General features: G+C 44.8%; 1 protein-coding gene across 2 annotated transcripts in view; it reads left to right on the top strand.

The window, feature by feature from the left end:
* Window positions 1–19,080, top strand: part of LOC126484624 (venom dipeptidyl peptidase 4-like) — a 348,388-nt gene that overhangs the window by 290,469 nt on the left and 38,839 nt on the right. For both annotated transcript variants that reach the window (XM_050108208.1, XM_050108207.1), the window contains exon 15: window positions 16,928–17,088. In XM_050108208.1, the coding sequence (XP_049964165.1) occupies window positions 16,928–17,088 (161 nt within the window). The remainder of the gene's footprint in view (window positions 1–16,927; window positions 17,089–19,080) is intronic.

Raw genomic sequence — 19,080 nt, 5'->3', positions numbered from 1 at the left:
TCTGTGGTATCAGTCTTCCCTTACAAGTCACTCAAGGGCGGTTAAAAGTTCTTAAACCCAGATGTTATCATTAAATTTCCACTTCCCAAGAATAATTACCATCCAAATTTCTTACTGATACTCTGTTTCTGAATCGAACCTATTCATAGCCAATCATGACCTTCTTTGCTAATATCTTCCTGCTGAAACCTACTGAATTAAATTGCAATCCCTGACTTTTCTCCAATCAACAATATATAGTTCTCATACACTAAAGCAAAACTGTGTAGATATAAATCTCAGGTTATACAGAACATATGAAAGAAATAACTTTAATACTTCAGAAGAAATCCAACCTCAACAATGCAAACCAGTGTTTCTTCAACACACAACAAAAAATGAATACCACCGAGGAAAACCAAGAAAATAATCCCTTAAATCAATTCTAGAGAACTCAAATACTGACCTCTTGTGCTTTAGAAATACGAATCTACTTATTTCACAAATAAAAGATAACCATTCCACTGAACCATTAAATTCAAAAGAAAATTTTATTCTTCTTCTGCTATCAGCAGCCGCATGGGATTAGCCAAGCAGTCTAAGGTGCTGCAGTCACCGACTGTGTGGCTGGTCCCGGCGGAGGTTCGAGTCCTCCCTCGGGAATGGGTGTGTGTGTTTGTCCTTAGGATAATTTAGGTTAAGTAGTGTGTACGGTTAGGGACTGATGACCTTAGCGGTTACGTCTCATAAGATTTCACACACATTTGAACATTTTTTTTCTATCAGCATTTCCTGGTAGTTACTTTCCTATATAATCAATACTGTTACTCCCAGTCTCACACAAGACACAGACTGCATTCACCAACAAATCCACATAGTAATTTCCATTACAGTATTATTAATTGTTGTGAATGTACAGTTAGAAAAATTATTAAATATTGCGTTGTGCAGATACAACTCATAAATAAGAGTATATATGTTCCAATGGCAAAAAGATATCTGTGTGTACAAAGTAATCTGAATTCATAAGAAGAAGAAGAAATAAAAATTTGCTCAAGCTATGATAGATTGTACTAACATAGATATATTGAAAAATAATTGTGTGGCCACTAATTAATCAGACCAATTCAAAAATGTAAATAACCCTCAACTAGGACATGGAAATCAGTATTGCGCGAAAGCATTAAATGAAAAAATTAGTGCAGGACTACACTGTCTGAAAATACTAAATGACAGAAATTGTATCTGCAAAACAAGTAAGATTACAGGAATGAAAAATCCTAGCAATGGTCGCCACAATGAAAGTAATGGTTGTGTTTGTTCAGAAAGCATCAGTCACCCTCTGCAGTAGCAGTGTGGTAGTCCTTATATTGTAGTGATATAAGTAACTAATTACTAAGGACCATGAAGGATTATTTACGCTATTTTACTGAGAACAATGCTTGAAGGGTAAACACACTGCACACACTAACATATAATTAAGTGCAGCGAGTAGTACAGGGCTAGCTTATCTTAGTGCAGAATATAATACATAAGTAAACAGATTTAAACAGATTCATAAAAGCAACAGGTGTGACTGTTTTGTATCAGCTGCAAGCTAGTGGTGATCTGCTCTATAATGGCGATTTTCCATGAGTATGTACTCACCTGCTCATGGAGAATGCAATATTTCTTATTTATTTACTGTAAATTTAAAGACCTGTTACCTGATGTTTTAAAACAGGTCGTAAAAATAACAAATAATTTCAAGTTGAAACATAAATAACATTTTGTTGTTATCAGAAGAATGTAAATAAAAAGATGATAGGATAAAGTAGAGCTTCATTAGTGTCATCAGAAGTTGTGAATGCAATGGCTACTCATTTGGCTAAAGTTAGTGACCCTTATACATTTCTCATGAGTAAAATAGTGATGTATTCAGCATTTCAGTGCTGCCACGTGTAGCAGTTCAATGTTCAACAATAGCAACCAATATAACTGTTAGCTGTTGGCACATGGGACGAGGCAGCTAACGTTGACATGCATGCAGATGGGGTATGCCACACCAGGAGACACAGCATCGTTGGCACACACCGCGAGCTGATTAACATGATTTTCCGCTCTCAGCGCTCTGCAACGACAGTTGTCGGCTTTATTTGACTCACAAACCATACAGTCTGTTCACGAAAACAGGTGCACATAGAATTCCTACATTAATTTTATTAAAACGCATATTTCCTTTCTTGACCATAAGCTAGTCATTTTGTTCTGTGTGCAGTATACATAAATAAAACCTACAGTATCCCTGAACGTGTAATAAGACAAAAATGAAATATACATGTCCATTCAGGAAGGACAGCAGCTTATAAAAGTTCACCGAAACGAAAAAACTCACTCCTGACAGAGAGAACACTTATGTATACGTAACATCAAATGTAGAAAACTCCTACAACGATAGGATACAGCGGGACTCGAATCCTCTTCTGAACCACTTGCAGGTCCAGATTGTGACACCTCAACCAACCACGCTTCTTTTCTTTTTGCCGATCTCATGTTGTTCGTAATTGTTCTTAAAACGGCTAACTCTCATAACATGCGAGTTATAAGGAGAAAATAACTAAATACGAAAATTCGTTAGCTTTCAATATGACATTTTCCGTCATTTAATTCGTACCAATAACTATTCGTTCTCGAGGTATTCAATACGCTGGTGCTTAGGAACTTTTAGGTCTCAGCCTGGGGCGCGGCGGCTGGGGAAGTGCGCCCGGAAATACAACAGCATCCAGCATACCAGCAATTCCAAGAGCTCGTGAAGAACTTCACTATGGAAGGAATGAACCGATTCATTGATCAGAATCCAGACTTCATGCGCGTATTATGCCAGAAACCGTCTACTTCGCCAGTCAAACCAGCGAAGTAGCCAGAGGCCCACCCCATCGAGAGGCCACCCTGACAACACCAGAGCAGTCTAAGGAGGAACAGCAGCATCGCTGCTTAGCCTCCATCACCTCCGGACAGAGGAAGTCCGTGATCTCGAAGACTGTGCGAGACTGTGTGCAAAACTCACTGAACATGCCCGTCTACTGAACACGACAAATACAGTACAGCTTCGTGGTTTTTCTTGCGACATAGGGAACGTTCTTGCTTCCAATTGGTTTTACTTTACGTGGCTCGTTGCCGGAATACTGCAGAACTTATTTTGTGCCTCACGTGGTGAAATGACTCCTCAGCGAGAAATGGCAGGAAGTGAAGTCACAAAACCCGAAGAGCGCCACGTCGATGTTAGCCAAGTCGTCTCGCGTGCTGATGGCGTTACCCTATCTGATGGCTGGGGCAACTGGGCTATATTATATTCTTAGATTCCATCCATGTCTCATGACCCATTCCTCAGATCATCAGCCTCATTTTCCTCAGTCTGACACCACCTATATTCTATGTATATGTTATCGGCAAAACCCGATTTTAGCATGAACTAGTTTCGCCTAGGTCAAATTCGTTCATCCTGTTACCGATAGGACAAAACAGTTTAGCCTATGTCGAATCAGTTTATCCCAGTTATAATTTACATGCTTTAGGATAAACTGGTACGTCCTAGTCTGAACTAATTTTGCGTAGTCGAAACGCATGTCGTTGCCTGTACGAACGGGGAATCCCCGAATCATCTCCAGCTCGCGCCTCTCAACCGCTGTTCGCTCTCATTGTTCTTTGTTTTGAACGATATTTTGCATCGACGAGTGTGCGTATTAAGTTGCTGTTCGGGTTTAAAAGATTTTATTGTAATCCTAGTATAATTACTGTGAGGCGTTTCATGGATGAGCCTTCGTGTACTAGACAAGCCAATCAAAAGTTGCGGAAAGAAAATTTTCTAGAGTAAATTTTGCAAAGTGAAAACAAAAAGTCTTCTCATTATAAGGTGTTATCAGTAGACGAATATGTGGATTTGGTTAAAGTAGTAGAAGATGCGGAAAAGTTGGAAAAAAAATGGTTCAAAATGGCTCTGAGCACTATGGGACTTAACATCTATGGTCATCAGTCCCCTAGAACTTAGAACTACTTAAGCCTAACTAACCTAAGGCCACAACACCCAGTCATCACGAGGCAGAGAAAATCCCTGACCCCGAAAGTTGGAAAAAAGAACATCATTACAAAAAAGAAGATTGAAACGATTTGCTGTTTTGAAAATTGGTGATGTGAAAAAAACTCATTGCACGGTGTGAAGGAAATATAAAATACTTTGTTCCAGCTGATGTAAATATCGTGTGACTAGGGCCTCCCGTCGGGTAGACCGTTCGCCGGATGCGAGTCTTTGGAGACGCCACTTCGACGACTTGTGTGTCGATGGGGATGACATGATGATGCTGATTAGGACAACACAACACCCACTCCATGAGCGGAGAAAATCTCTGACCCAGCCGGTAATCGAACCCGGGCCCTTAGAATTGACATTCTGTCGCTCTGACCACTCAGCTACCGGGGGCGGACGTTCGAGCTCATGAACTTTATGATGTGATTGACGCAACTCATGTAGCTGTGGGTCATGGTGGTCGCGATAGGATGTTAGCCACGACATCAAAAAAATATGTCAGTATCACAAAGGAAATGATATGCCTCTATTTATCAACGTGTGATGTTTGTCAACAAAAGAAGACAAAAAAGAAAAGAGGGCTAGTTTCAAAGCCAGTTCTCCATTCGGAAATGAATAGCAGATGCCAAGTCGATTTGATTGATTTCCAAACACAACCAGACGGGAATTTAAAATTCATTCTAGTTTACCAAGATCATCTCACAAAATGTGTTCTTCTTCGTGCATTAACACCAAAGAGGGCTGAAGAAGTGGCTCATCATTTGAATTGTTCTTGTTCAGTGTGCTCCCTGCCGCCGTTGGATAAGCAGCTGCAGCAGCAAGTCGTATACTCCTAGCTCACTCATTTGTTACATAGTTTAATTCTTAATTTCTTTGCGTGTTTTTGGTACTTGCATTGTTTAATTCATAAATTTCGGGCGTATTATAGTATTTGAGAGCTGTAGCATTGCGTTTTAGTACCTGAATAGTGTAAAATCGCATAGTCTCCTTCCGGCGCCGAGCAGTGTGTCAGCAGTGCGCAAGTAGCAGCATTACTGCATTTACTAGGCAATCTTGTATTTTAATAACCGTTTAAAGTTTGTGTTGGTTTGTTTGCGCTCTCTGTAGATTAGTTCAGACGTTCTTTGCACAACAGTTTTTATCATGGATAGGGACTGCAACTGCTGTGTTCGGATGCAGGCTGAGTTGGCATCCCTTCGCTCCCAGCTTCAGGCAGTGTTGGCTTCGGTCACACAGCCTGAGGCTGTTGCCAGTGGGCATCACTGTGGGGGTCCGAATGGGGGTTTGTCGGGGACGGCCAGCTCGTCCCACGCATCCCCCGATCGGACTACGACTGTGGTTGCCCGGGATACTGCTCACATTGAGGCTGATCCCTCACCTGTGGTAGAGTGGGAGGTCGTCTCAAGGTGTGGCACGGGGCGAAAGACATTCCGGAGGGCTGAACGGAAGGCCTCTCCAGTTTGTCTGACGAACCAGTTTCAGGCTCTGTCTCAGGCTGATACTGATCTTCGGCCTGACATGGCTGCTTGTCCTGTTCCAGAGGTTGCCCCTCAGTCTGCAAGATCCGGGCGGTCGCAGAGGGTGGGCTTACTGGTAGTTGGGAGCTCCAACATCAGGCGCGTAATGGGGCCCCTTAGGGATATGGCAGTAAGAGAGGGGAAGAAAACCAATGTGCACTCCGTGTGCATACCGGGGTGAGTCATTCCAGATGTGGAAAGGGTCCTTCCGGATGCCATGAAGGGTACAGGGTGCACCCATCTGCAGGTGGTCGCTCATGTCGGCACCAATGATGTGTGTCGCTATGGATGGGAGGAAATCCTCTCTGGCTTCCGGCGGCTATCTGATTTGGTGAAGACTGCCAGTCTCGCTAGCGGGATGAAAGCAGAGCTCACCATCTGCAGCATCGTTGACAGATCTGACTGCGGACCTTTGGTACAGAGCCGAGTGGAGGGTCTGAATCAGAGGCTGAGAAGGTTCTGCGACCGTGTGGGCTGCAGATTCCTCGACTTGCGCCATGGGTGGTGGGGTTTCGGGTTCCGCTGGATAGGTCAGGAGTCCACTACACGCAGCAAGCGGCTACACGGGTAGCAGGGGTTGTGTGGCGTGGACTGGGTGGTCTTTTAGGTTAGATGGCCTTGGGCAAGTACAGAAAGGGCAACAGCCTCAGCGGGTGCGGAGCAAAGTCAGGACATGCGGGGACCAAGCTGCAATCGGTATTGCAATTGTAAACTGTCGAAGCTGCGTTGGTAAAGTACCGGAACTTCAAGCGCTGATAGAAAGCACCGAACCTGAAATCGTTATAGGTACAGAAAGCTGGCTGAAGCCAGAGATAAATTCTGCCGAAATTTTTACAAAGGTACAGACGGTGTTTAGAAAGGAAAGATTGCATGCAACCGGTGGTGGAGTGTTCGTCGCTGTTAGTAGTAGTTTATCCTGTAGTGAAGTAGAAGTGGATAGTTCCTGTGAATTATTATGGGTGGAGGTTACACTCAACAACCAAGCTAGGTTAATAATTGTCTCCTTTTACCGACCTCCCGACTCAGCAGCATTAGTGGCAGAACAACTGAGAGAAAATTTGGAATACATTTCACATAAATTTTCTCAGCATGTTGTAGTCTTAGGTGGAGATTTCAATTTACCAGATATAGACTGGGACACTCAGATGTTTAGGACGGGTGGTAGGGACAGAGCATCGAGTGACATTATACTGAGTGCACTATCCGAAAATTACCTCGAGCAATTAAACAGAGAACCGACTCGTGGAGATAACATTTTGGACCTACTGATAACAAACAGACCCGAACTTTTTGACTCTGTATGTGCAGAACAGGGAATCAGTGATCATAAGGCCGTTGCAGCATCCCTGAATATGGAAGTTAATAGGAATATAAAAAAGGGAGGAAGGTTTATCTGTTTAGCAAGAGTAATAGAAGGCAGATTTCAGTCTACCTAACAGATCAAAACGAAAATTTCTGTTCCGACACTGACAATGTTGAGTGTTTATGGAAAAAGTTCAAGGCAATCGTAAAATGCGTTTTAGACAGGTACGTGCCGAGTAAAACTGTGAGGGACGGGAAAAACCCATCGTGGTCCAACAACAAAGTTACGAAACTACTGCGAAAGCAAAGAGAGCTTCACTCCAAGTTTAAACGCAGCCAAAACCTCTCAGACAAACAGAAGCTAAACGATGTCAAAGGGCTATGCGTGAAGCGTTCAGTGAATTCGAAAGTAAAATTCTATGTACCGACTTGACAGAAAATCCTAGGAAGTTCTGGTCTTACGTTAAATCAGTAAGTGGCTCGAAACAACATATCCAGACACTCCGGGATGATGATGGCATTGAAACAGAGGATGACAAGCGTAAAGCTGAAATACTAAACACCTTTTTCCAAAGCTGTTTCACAGAGGAAGACCGCACTGCAGTTCCTTCTCTAAATCCTCGCACAAACGAAAAAATGGCTGACATCGAAATAAGTGTCCAAGGAATAGAAAAGCAACTGGAATCACTCAACAGAGGGAAGTCCGCTGGACCTGACGGGATACCAATTCGATTCTACACAGAGTACGCGAAAGAACTTGCCCCTCTTCTAACAGCCGTGTACTGCAAGTCTCTAGAGGAACGGAAGGTTCCAAACGATTGGAAAAGAGCACAGGTAGTCCCAGTCTTCAAGAAGGGTCGTCGAGCAGATGCGCAAAACTATAGACCTATATCTCTGACGTCGATCTGTTGTAGAATTTTAGAACATGTTTTTTGCTCGAGTATCATGTCGTTTTTGGAAACCCAGAATCTACTCTGTAGGAATCAACATGGATTCCGGAAACAGCGATCGTGTGAGACCTAACTCGCTTTATTTGTTCATGAGACCCAGAAAATATTAGATATAGACTCCCAGGTAGATGCTATTTTTCTTGACTTCCGGAAGGCGTTCGATACAGTTCCGCACTGTCGCCTGATAAACAAAGTAAGAGCCTACGGAATATCAGACCAGCTGTGTGGCTGGATTGAAGAGTTTTTAGCAAACAGAACACAGCATGTTGTTCTCAATGGAGAGACGTCTACAGACGTTAAAGTAACTTCTGGCGTGCCACAGGGGAGTGTTATGGGGCCATTGCTTTTCACAATATATATAAATGACCTAGTAGATAGTGTCGGAAGTTCCATGCGGCTTTTCGCGGATGATGCTGTAGTATACAGAGAAGTTGCAGCATTAGAAAATTGTAGCGAAATGTAGGAAGATCTGCAGCGGATAGGCACTTGGTGCAGGGAGTGGCAACTGACCATTAACATAGACAAATGTAATGTATTGCGAATACATAGAAAGAAGGATCCTTTATTGTATGATTATATGATAGCGGAACAAACACTGGTAGCAGTTGGCTACGAAGTCTTTCGCGACGTATTTCCTGAGTAAAAATTTCTCGGTGTACATGCCGCGTCAAATCAGGATAAATTTATCCTGATTTGACGCGGCATGTACACCGAGAAATTTTTACACTGGTAGCAGTTACTTCTGTAAAATATCTGGGAGTATGCATGCGGAACGATTTGAAGTGGAACGATCATATAAAATTAATTGTTGGTAAGGCAGGTACCAGGTTGAGATTCATTGGGAGAGTTCTTAGAAAATGTAGTCCATCAACAAAGGAGGTGGCTTACGGAACGCTCGTTCGACCTATACTTGAGTATTGCTCATCAGTGTGGGATCCGTACCAGATCGGGTTGATGGAGGAGATAGAGAAGATCCAAAGAAGAGCGGCGCGTTTCGTCACAGGGTTATTTGGTAACCGTGATAGCGTTACGGAGATGTTTAACAAACTCAAGTGGCAGACTCTGCAAGAGAGGCGCTCTGCATCGCGGTGTAGCTTGCTCGCCAGGTTTCGAGAGGGTGCGTTTCTGGATGAGGTATCGAATATATTGCTTCCCCCTACTTATACCTCCCGAGGAGATCACGAATGTAAAATTAGAGAGATTCGAGTGCGCACGGAGGCTTTCAGACAGTCGTTCTTCCCGCGAACCATACGCGACTGGAACAGGAAAGGGAGGTAATGACAGTGGCACGTAAAGTTCCCTCCGCCACACACTGTTTGGTGGCTTGCGGAGTATAAATGTAGATGTAGATGTAGAATGATATATTCCTAACTGTAGGGGCGCCGTACATTCTTCAGTCTGATAATGGCAAAGAATTTGTCAATAATGTTCTAAGTGAACTCGCAAATTTTTGGTTAGAACTGAAAATTGTGCATGGAAAACCAAGGCACAGCCAAAGTCAGGGTTCTGTTGATAGTGCCAACCAAGACATTGACAATATGATAAGTTCGTGGTTAAAGGACAACAATTCGACGAAGTGGTCGGAAGGACTAAGGTATGTCTCATTCATGAAAAATCGAGCTTACACTCTGGCATAAAACAGTCACCTTACAAAGCATTATTCAGAATCGAACCTAGAGTATGACTTTCCAGATCCTCGTTGTCCTAAGAAATCATAAATGATATTCAGAATGGAGATGACCAAAGGCAATCAAAGATGACAAGAATACTGAACAGTACGAAGACAGTGATGATGATAACATTGTGAAAATTGACGCAAACGACATTCAAAATGCTAGAAAAATTGCGATAAAATTTTTTAAAAAACAAGCTAAAAGAATGAAAGCTTCCGCTGACAAATCCCATCCACCAGCTGACATTGGAGGCAACGTAACCATACTTATTCCAGATGTAGATAAAGACAGAGGTGACCTTCGAAACATAATTGGAGTAATACTTAAAAAAACTGATGAGGGCAAAGTTGGCACCAAAAATGACGTACTTCAAAAACATTATTGCAGGTGTAATTTTATTACTATTTTCCATGATTTTTTTGTAATAACATATTAAAAATATTTGTTTTAACTTCTTTTTTATTTTTTAAGAACTGATTTCGACGCCTGCATTCAGAAGTTTTTAGATGTGGGAGATATTAACGAGTATATTGAAATATCTTTAAGGACTTTAAGGACAACACGAAACTTTTGAATCAAATTGAAAACACAAGATTACCATTTCGCCGAGAGAATTGTGATTAGGTCTGAGTTTGCAAACAACCTTACAAATTGAAAGCACAACGTGATCTCGAGAACATAGCATACCATCTCTTCAATGTATAATTTAATGCGGATAAACGGAACACGAAATAGAATGAAACAAACTTGAAAAATGATGGAATTATCCGTTGCTCAACAGCTGATAATTAGTAATCTATCGTAGCTTATATCACTGCACATAAATATGCGCTTGCGAGAAACGGTGAGGGGGGGGGGGGATACAAAATGGTGGCGTACCATTTATCTCACACAACAGCACAGACTTCCTTGCAGTAAATTTGCTCGGAAGTATCTTACCGACAATTTGACGCATTATACAATTATTCAGTACTCTAGCTCGCCCTCAGGCAAATAAATTCATCAAGTATACAAATACGTGCTGTCTGTTCTTTCTGATGTGTCCGAAAGAACAGACGCTATGCAGAATCCTCAGCTATATTACATTATATGTAAATTGAAGGGGCCGGCCGGTTTGGCCGTGCGGTTCTAGCCGCTACAGTCTGGAGCCGAGCGACCGCTACCGTCGCAGGTTCGAATCCTGCCTCGGGCATGGATGTGTGTGATGTCCTTAGGTTAGTTAGGTTTAAGTAGTTCTAAGTGCTAGGGGACTGATTGTGGTGTCACCGCCAGACACAACACTTGCTAGGTGGTAGCCTTTAAATCTGCCGCGGTCCGTTAGTATACGTCGGACCCGCGTGTCGCCACTGTCAGTGATTGCAGACCGAGCGCCGCCACACGGCAGGTCTAGAGAGACTTCCTAGCACTCGCCCCAGTTGTACAGCCAACTTTGCCAGCGATGGTTCACTGACAAATTACGCTCTCATTTGCCGAGACGATAGTTAGCATAGCCTTCAGCTACGTCATTTGCTACGACCTAGCAAGGCGCCATTATCATTTGCTATTTATCTTGTGATGCATGTACCGTCAGACCGATGTTCACCAATTATGGATTAAAGTTAAGTATTCCAGAAGCTCCGTACTTTTTTTACTAGACTCAACTCCTTTAACTGTTCCAGACCTCACGCCAGCCTGCGTGAGCTTAAACGCGTGCCTTTCGGCTTCCTCTCCTAGTGGATTGGCTGTCTTGCCAAGTCACAACACTGATGACCTCAGAAGTTAAGTCGCATAGTGCTCAGAGCCATTTGAACCATTTTTTTAGATTGAAGGTGACAAGGGGGAGAAAGAAAAGGGAGGGGATCACTGCTGTCAACTGCGTCGGGACACTACGCGTAATCAGCGGCAACGAGTGAAAATGTGTACCAGAAATGGTTCAAATAGCTCTGAGCACTATGGGACATAACATCTGTGGTCATCAGTCCCCTACACTTAGAACTACTTAAACCTAACTAACCTAAGGACATCACACACATCCATGCCCGAGGCAGGATTCGAACCTGCGACGGTAGCGGTCACGCGGTTCCAGACTGAAGCGCCTAGAACCGCACGGCCACACCGGCCGGCTGTGTACCAGACCCGGGATTCGAACTGAGGAACACACTTACAAGGGAGGTGCGTAGACCACTGCGCCATCCAGAACGCAGCGTTATTACAACTGCACGGACTACCAAGGCAACATTCCCATCGAGCACCACCTATCCACAGTCCCTGTCCATTTCCTCCATGTTCGCTACCCTGAGATTCCCACAGGAGGTCGGGCGTATTTGTGCATCAGCACAGAAATTCATGAAAGCAACACATCCATCCTCATTCGTTGATTTCATGGGGAGACCAAACAGCGAGGTCATCAGTCCCATCGAATTAGGGAAGGGGGGAGAAGGAAATTGGCTGTGTCCTTTCCAAAGAGCCATCGTGCCATTTGTCTGAAGTGATTCAGGGAAATCACGGAAAACCTAAGTCAGGATGACCGAACACGGGATTGTATCGTCCAGTGTGCCAACCGCTTCGCCACTTCGCTCTGTCCTCATTGCTCCAAGCGACACCTCTCTACTAGAAGAAGAAAAGAATAGCAGACTTCCGTTTTTGAAGCAGAACTACACGGAACACACTACCACCAAGCCCGGCGATTGGCTGAGAGCCAGCGGAACACCAAAGACAAAGTTTCGAATGCAGTGGTACGCAAAGAACGTACAAACGTACCGAAAGCGATACGTAATGAAGCTGACTAGCTTAATATCTCAAAGTTAGTGGCCAAATAAATGTTATAGATATTGAAAAAGGTAGAAATGACGCTGAGGAAACGAAAGAGCCAACAGCAGGCACCTTTCACAGTATTTGCTGATACTGCAACATTAAATGTCACTCAAATGACTTCCCTGTCGCCGCAGGTTTCAATTACTGGCAACCATTTTTCAGCTGCAATTTCCTCTCTGGGTACCATGTTTTCTATCTCTGTTTCGTCTCGTGACATCATTAATAGTTTTTCGTCTGTAAGAGACATCGGATCTCAGTAAGCAACGTGGAAAATGGCGTTCTTTTTTCAACACCATCCACTTTTTTTAATTAATAAAAAACAACAAAGGCTTAATCGTTTTTAGACATCTTGGCTTCTTGAAATCACATATCCTAATTTAAATAGGTCTACTAATGTGTGATGCTTTTTTTTAAAATTTATTGGCATTTCCATTCCCCATCAGGGGCGTGCTGGCAGCAACATAAGCGCTGCTCTTCAGCCAAGAGACATAAATAGACAGGAAGACATTTAAAAACAATATAAAGAAGATAACATGACGGAATATAGAAACAAAATAGGCGGAACAGAAGGAAAGAGGACATACAAATGGGAGATAAAAAAATCTAAAAAAGTAGGTTACACAGAAACAGCACACAGTACATTAAAAGGCACCAGGCAAAGTACGGTCAGAGCATAAAAGTTCCTAGAACGAGTAAAACAGCCACATGACGGACGGTGTAGCAAGGATCTGTCATGGATGATAAACAGGTCGAGCACACAATTAAAATCCACATCATTACATGACACTGTATAATAGCACCGAAACACTAGTGTAGCACACTGAGAACGAATAAACACCTGGAAGGGTCTGCAAGGGGGGGAATGGGAAGAAGGGGAAAGGAGGTGAGGAGGAGGGGAGAGAAAGGGGGATGAGGTGGGGGGCGCACTGAACGAGGGCTCGGAAGGGAAAGGATGGGAGAGGAAAACAGCCGAGGAGTGGGTGCAGGCAGGGAAGGTGGAAACCAGGGGTCGGGGGGATCAAGCCTGCAGACATTGTAAAGGATACGGAGATGTAGGAGGAAAAGGAGGAGGAGGGGGGAGGGAATGAAGTCATACAGGAGCCGTGTGGGGGAAGGAAGGCGGATACGGAAGGCAAGGCGGAGCGCATGGTGTTCAAGGATTTGGAGGGCCTTGTAAAAGCAGGTGGGTGCGGAGACCCAGGCAACGGTGGCGTAACAGATGATAGGACATATGAGGGATTTGTAGGTGTGGAGGATAGTGGAAGGATGAAATCCCCATGTCTGGCCAGTCAGGAGTTTCAGGAGGCAGAGACGGGAGTGGGCTTTCTGCTGGATGGTCAGGAGGTGAGGGATCGAGGTGTCATGGTCAAGGGTGAGGCCAAGGTATCTCAGGGTGGTGGTGAGCTGGATGGGACAACCATAAAGGATGAGATAGAAATGATGGAAGGAGCAGGAGGTGGAGCCTATGATGATTGCCTGGGTTTTGGAGGGGTTGAGATGAAGGAACCACTGGTTACACCAAGTGGTGAACTGGTCAAGGTGGGTTTGGCGAGTGTGTTGGAACCATTGAAGGATAGGATAGAGAGCCAGGAAGGCGGTGCCATTAGAATATTGGAGAAGGCCGACACGTGAGGGTGGCTTGGGCATATCTGCCGCATACAAGAAATAAAGGAGAGGGGAGTCGACAGAGCCCTGGGGACACCAGCAGTGGGATAAAAGATAGAGGAGTTGGTGTTGTGGAGGGTGACATAGGAAGGATGGGGCGAGAGGAAGGAAGTGACCAGACAGATAAAATTGATAGGCAGGGCATAGGTTTGGAGTTTAAAGATGAGACCAGGATGCCATACACTGTCATAGGCATTTTGAAGGTCAAGGGAAACAAAAATGGTGGAGAGACAGGAGTCAAGCTGGAGTGAGAGAAGGTGAACGAGGTTAAGGAATTGGTCTTCAGCGGAAAAGAAGGGTCGGAAGCCACACTGGGTAAGGGGGAGGAGTTGGTGTTGATTAAGGTACTGATGAATACGACGGGAGAGGATGGATTTGAAGGCCTAACTGAAGAGAGAGGTGAGGCAGATGGGACGATAGGAAGAGGCGATGGAAGGGGGTTTGTTGGGTATGAGGAATAAGAGGACGCGGGAAGTCTTCCACAGGTCAGGGTAGAAACCGGTAGAGAGGATGACATTATGGAGATGGGCAAGGACAGTCAGGAAGGAAAAGGGGCTTTCCCTAAGGTGGCAGTATGTGACACAGTGACAACCAGGGGCGATGTTGCATTTGGACCGGAGGATAAGTTTAATGTCTTGTGCTGTGATTGGAGTGTTGATGTCAGAACGGGCAACTGCCCCAAGTACTGGAGACTAGGAGCAAGTGGAGCGACCGAAGTATCGGCATGTTCCATGACAGTGGGGAAAGAGAATAATCAAAGTGGGGATCATGTGGTACGGAGAAAACCTCGGAAAGGTGGGATATGAAGTGGTTGGCCTTACTGAGATTGTCAGGAAAGGGGCGGTCGTTCAGGGGAAGGGGGTAGTAGGGAGCAGAATGGGAACCAGTAAGGCGATGGAAGACAGACCAGTTCTTGGAGGAGTTGACAGGGAGGGTGGCGTTGAGTCGTGTGCAGGTCTGGCGCCAGTCCCGGCGTTTCTTTGCTGTAATAAGGTTCTGTATGTGTTGCTGTATTTGCCGGTGGCGTTGGAGTGTATACCTGTCACGAGTGCACAGGAAGAGCGATAGAGACGGCGGGATTCGCGGAGGAGGAGGACAGCCCACGGAGGGAGAGTGGGATGATGGGCGTGGACGGTTTCAGTAGGAACATGGGCCTCCATGGCATCAGTAATTATCTCCTGAAGGAAGGACGATGCGTGGATGATGTCATCAGAACAGTGATAGGTAAGAGGGTGGCTTTCGACCTGGGTGACGATGGATTCCCGTTAGGTATCCCAGTTGGCACGGCGGTAACCATGGAGGACCTTTGGAGGGGGAGCAGGGCGGGGAGCTGGAGGGGGGGGGGGGGGGGTGAGCAGACGTTATGGTGGGAAGGACGGGGATGTGATCAGTACCTCTGGGGTCAAGGATGTCGATGGCGATACGCCCAAGGAGAGGCTGGCAGAGGCAATGACATCATCGGGGGTGGTGTGTGTGATGCTGGCTTCAGTAGGATATGTTGAAATACTGGTGATGCCCCTTTATATACTGGCCGTGTCTGGAAAGATGCGGACACAGTGCCTTGCAAGTCGCCAAACTACGAGGGCGTTCAATAAGTAATGGAATACTTTTTCTTTCTCGGACAATTTTGGGTTGGAAAAATGAGGAATTTGTTGTGGCACATCGTGGAATATTCCCGCTTCAGCCCGTGTAGTTTCATGAAGTCCCGATAGATGGCGGCGCTACACATAGCCTTGAAAATGGCGTCCGCAACAGAGGTGCGTTCGAAGCATACTCACAGGCGTTTGGAGCATGTCTATCATGTCTATGGGGTTCCAGCAGTGAAGAAAAGCGCAGTAAGTCCTTGGGCGAGGTGTCTGTCATCATCGCAACAAGGTCCCGCCAACCTGTCCGATCTCCCGCATGCTGACCGGCCGCATACAATTGTGCTACGCTCAGGAAATTGAAGAAGCGACTTCAGCGTGTTCGTCGCCAGAAAAACACGAACGTACTGCTTCTTCTCCAGACGACCCAGGGCCTCACACAAGTCTTAGCATCCGAGAGGAGCTCACAAAAACTTCATTGGACTGTTCTTCCCCGTCCGTCCTAGAGTTCGAATTTCCATCTGTTTGACGAATGAAGGATGCACTCTGCGGGAAGCAGTAGGTGGATGATGGTGAGGTTACTGATGCACCAGTGGAGTGGTGCCATGTGGGAATACGGGCCCTCCCAGTAATGTGACATAACGCCATCGCCTTGAACGGAGGTTATGTAGAAAAATAGGATTTGTAGCCAAAGGAGTGGGGAATGATATGGCGTATTGGAGTTCTGAAAAAAAAACCAACCTACTTTCACAGAAAAAAATGTGTTGTATTACTAACTGAACACCGATCGTACCTGAAAATGCGGTTTCCACAAATCTCAGACAAAACTTGCTGTCTACGTATGTCCGTGTCCGCATTTCTGCAGAGATTCCCTGACCGTACAGCCGCGATATCGCAACTGTAACCTTTCCCTTAACTTGCAACAATGGGATGGTGCCTTGGGAGACAATGGTTTGCAAATGACGGGAAGCTGAAGACTACTGTTGCCAACTGGTTCAGTTCCTAGGTGGCGAACCTCTGTGCAGAGGGGTTGACGAAGCTTAGAAAAGCACGGCGATTATGTACAACAGTGAAGCATGTTTTCAGGAATCTGGGGCAGCCAATAGCAGTAAATTATATCGAATATACTTTTTTATGGCGTTTGCTTTTCAGAGACACCAAGCAGGAAGCGGTCATAACAATCTGATTTCATAATGCATCGTCTTTAATGATCTCTGAAGTAGACACCAAGTAGTTTCTTCCGTCATCATAGTGAGTAAGCTTTGCAGCTGAGGGAGATAGGTTCTACATGGCAGAAAGTGGACCGTCACGTCAATAGGCTTTGCAGCTGGGAGGAGATACAGTCAACATGATAGAAACTGGACGGTGACGTCGCCAATTGGCGTTCTGCTTTGTCCCACAGATGGCTGACTGAGAAGTACCCCTTCATCGACAGCTCACGTGTGGCCATCTGGGGCAAGGGCTACGGTGGCTACGCGGCGGCCATGGCGCTGGCCAGGGATGAGGACGACGTCTTCAAGTGCGGCGTCTCCGTGGCTCCCGTAACCAGCTGGATATACGCCGGTGAGTACAGCCACGCCACCGGATCACCAAGTAGCAAAGTGGGAATTCATGAAAAGATATGCCTAATGCTGCTGTCTTATACTGTGTATTTCGCACCTGTTTGTTACCTACATCTACATCTACATCTGCATGGTTACTCTGCAATTCACACTTAAGTGCCTGACAGAGGGTTCATCGAACCATTTTCATACTACTTCTCTCACTCTCGACTGGTGCGTGGGAAAAAGGAACATCTGAATCTTTCCGTTTCTCTTACTTTATTATGATGATCATTTCTCCCTGCGTAGGTGGATGTCAACAAAATATTTTCGCATTCAGAAGGGAAAGTTGATGATTGAAATTTGGTAAATAGATCTCGCCGCAAAGAAAACCGCCTTTGTTTCAGTGACTGCCACCCCAACTCGCATATCATATCAGTGACACTCTCACCCCTATTGCGCGATAACACGAAACGGGTTGCCCTTCTTTGGACTTTTTCGATGTCCTCCGTCAATCCTACCTGGTAAGGCTCCCACGCCGCGCAACAATATTCCAGCAGAGGACGGACAAGTGTAATGTAGGCTATCTCTTTAGTGGATTTTTCGCGTCTTCTAAGTGTTCTGCCAACAAAGCGCAGTCTTTGTTTCGCCTTCCCCACAATATTATCTATGTGGTCTTTCCAGTTTAAGTTGCTCGTAATTGTAGTTCCTAGGTATTTAGTCGAATTGACAGCCCTTAGATTTGTGCGATTTATTGTATACCCAATATTTATCGGATTTCTTTTAGTACCCATGTGGATGACCTCACACTTTTCTTTGTTTAGCGCATATTGCCACTTGTCGCACCATACCGTAATTCTCTCTAGATCATTTTGTAATTGGAATTGATCGTCTTACGATTTTACTAGACGGTAAATTACAGCATCACCTGCAAACAATCTAAGGGGGCTGCTCAGATTATCACCTAGATCATTTATGTAAATCAGGAACAGCAGAGGGCCTATGACACTACCTTCCGGAACGCCAGATATTACTTCCGTTCTACTCGATGATTTACCGTCTATCACTACGAATTGTGACCTCTCTGACAGGAAATCACGAATCCAGTCACACAACTGAGACCATACTCCATATGCACGCAATTTGATTAACAGTCGCTTGTGAGGAACAGTATCAAAAGCCTTCTGGAAATCTAGGAATATGGAATCTATCTGAGATCGCTTGTCGTCAGCACTCATTACTTCATGGGAATAATGAGCTAGCTGTGTTGCACAAGAACGATATTTTCTGAATGCGTGTAGGTTATGTATCAATAAGTCATTTTCTTCAAGGTGATTCATAACGTTCGAGTACAGTATATGCTCCAAAATCCTACTGCGAATTGAGGTCAGTGATATGGATCTGTAATTCAATGGGTTCTTATTTCCTTTCTTGAATATTGGTATGAACTGTGCTACTTTCCAGTCTTTAGGAACAGAACTTCCGTCAAGTGAGCGGTCGTATATGATTGCAAAGAAAGGCGCTATTGTGTCTGCCTACTCTGAAAGGAACCTGATTGGTATACCATCTGGACCGGAAGACTTGCCTTTCTTAAGTGACTTGAGTTGTTTCGCAACACCTAAGATATCTACTTTTATTTCACTCATGCTAACAGCTGTTCTCGTTACCTCTGGTAAACATGGGAGGTTGCACAGTTTAATGTTGACGTATCTGGTTTGTTTAACTTCTTGTACAGATTCGTTCGTAGGTGTCGATAACATAGTCGTTCGGTGGAATCCGCCATGAAAAAGAACGTAGAAGTCTCTCGGATAAACCTCTCTCGATATTCGAACTTGAGATTTCGAAGATAATTTCTGTCTTCTTTTTCGGAAGTAGAAGAGTGCCGGAGCCTGTGAACGTCTCTTCTATAGTAATAATCTGCCTTACTATTGATGGAACGACGCCACTTGGGGCAAGATTTTCGTGAGAAAATGCGGTAAATGGGTAGTGAAGCAGTGAAGAGAATGCAGCCCTC

The sequence above is a fragment of the Schistocerca serialis genome, chromosome 6, assembly GCF_023864345.2.
Source record: "Schistocerca serialis cubense isolate TAMUIC-IGC-003099 chromosome 6, iqSchSeri2.2, whole genome shotgun sequence".
Taxonomy (NCBI): domain Eukaryota; kingdom Metazoa; phylum Arthropoda; class Insecta; order Orthoptera; family Acrididae; genus Schistocerca; species Schistocerca serialis.
The sequence above is the reverse complement of the archived record's forward strand: the minus strand, read 5'-3'. Positions and strand labels throughout refer to the sequence as shown.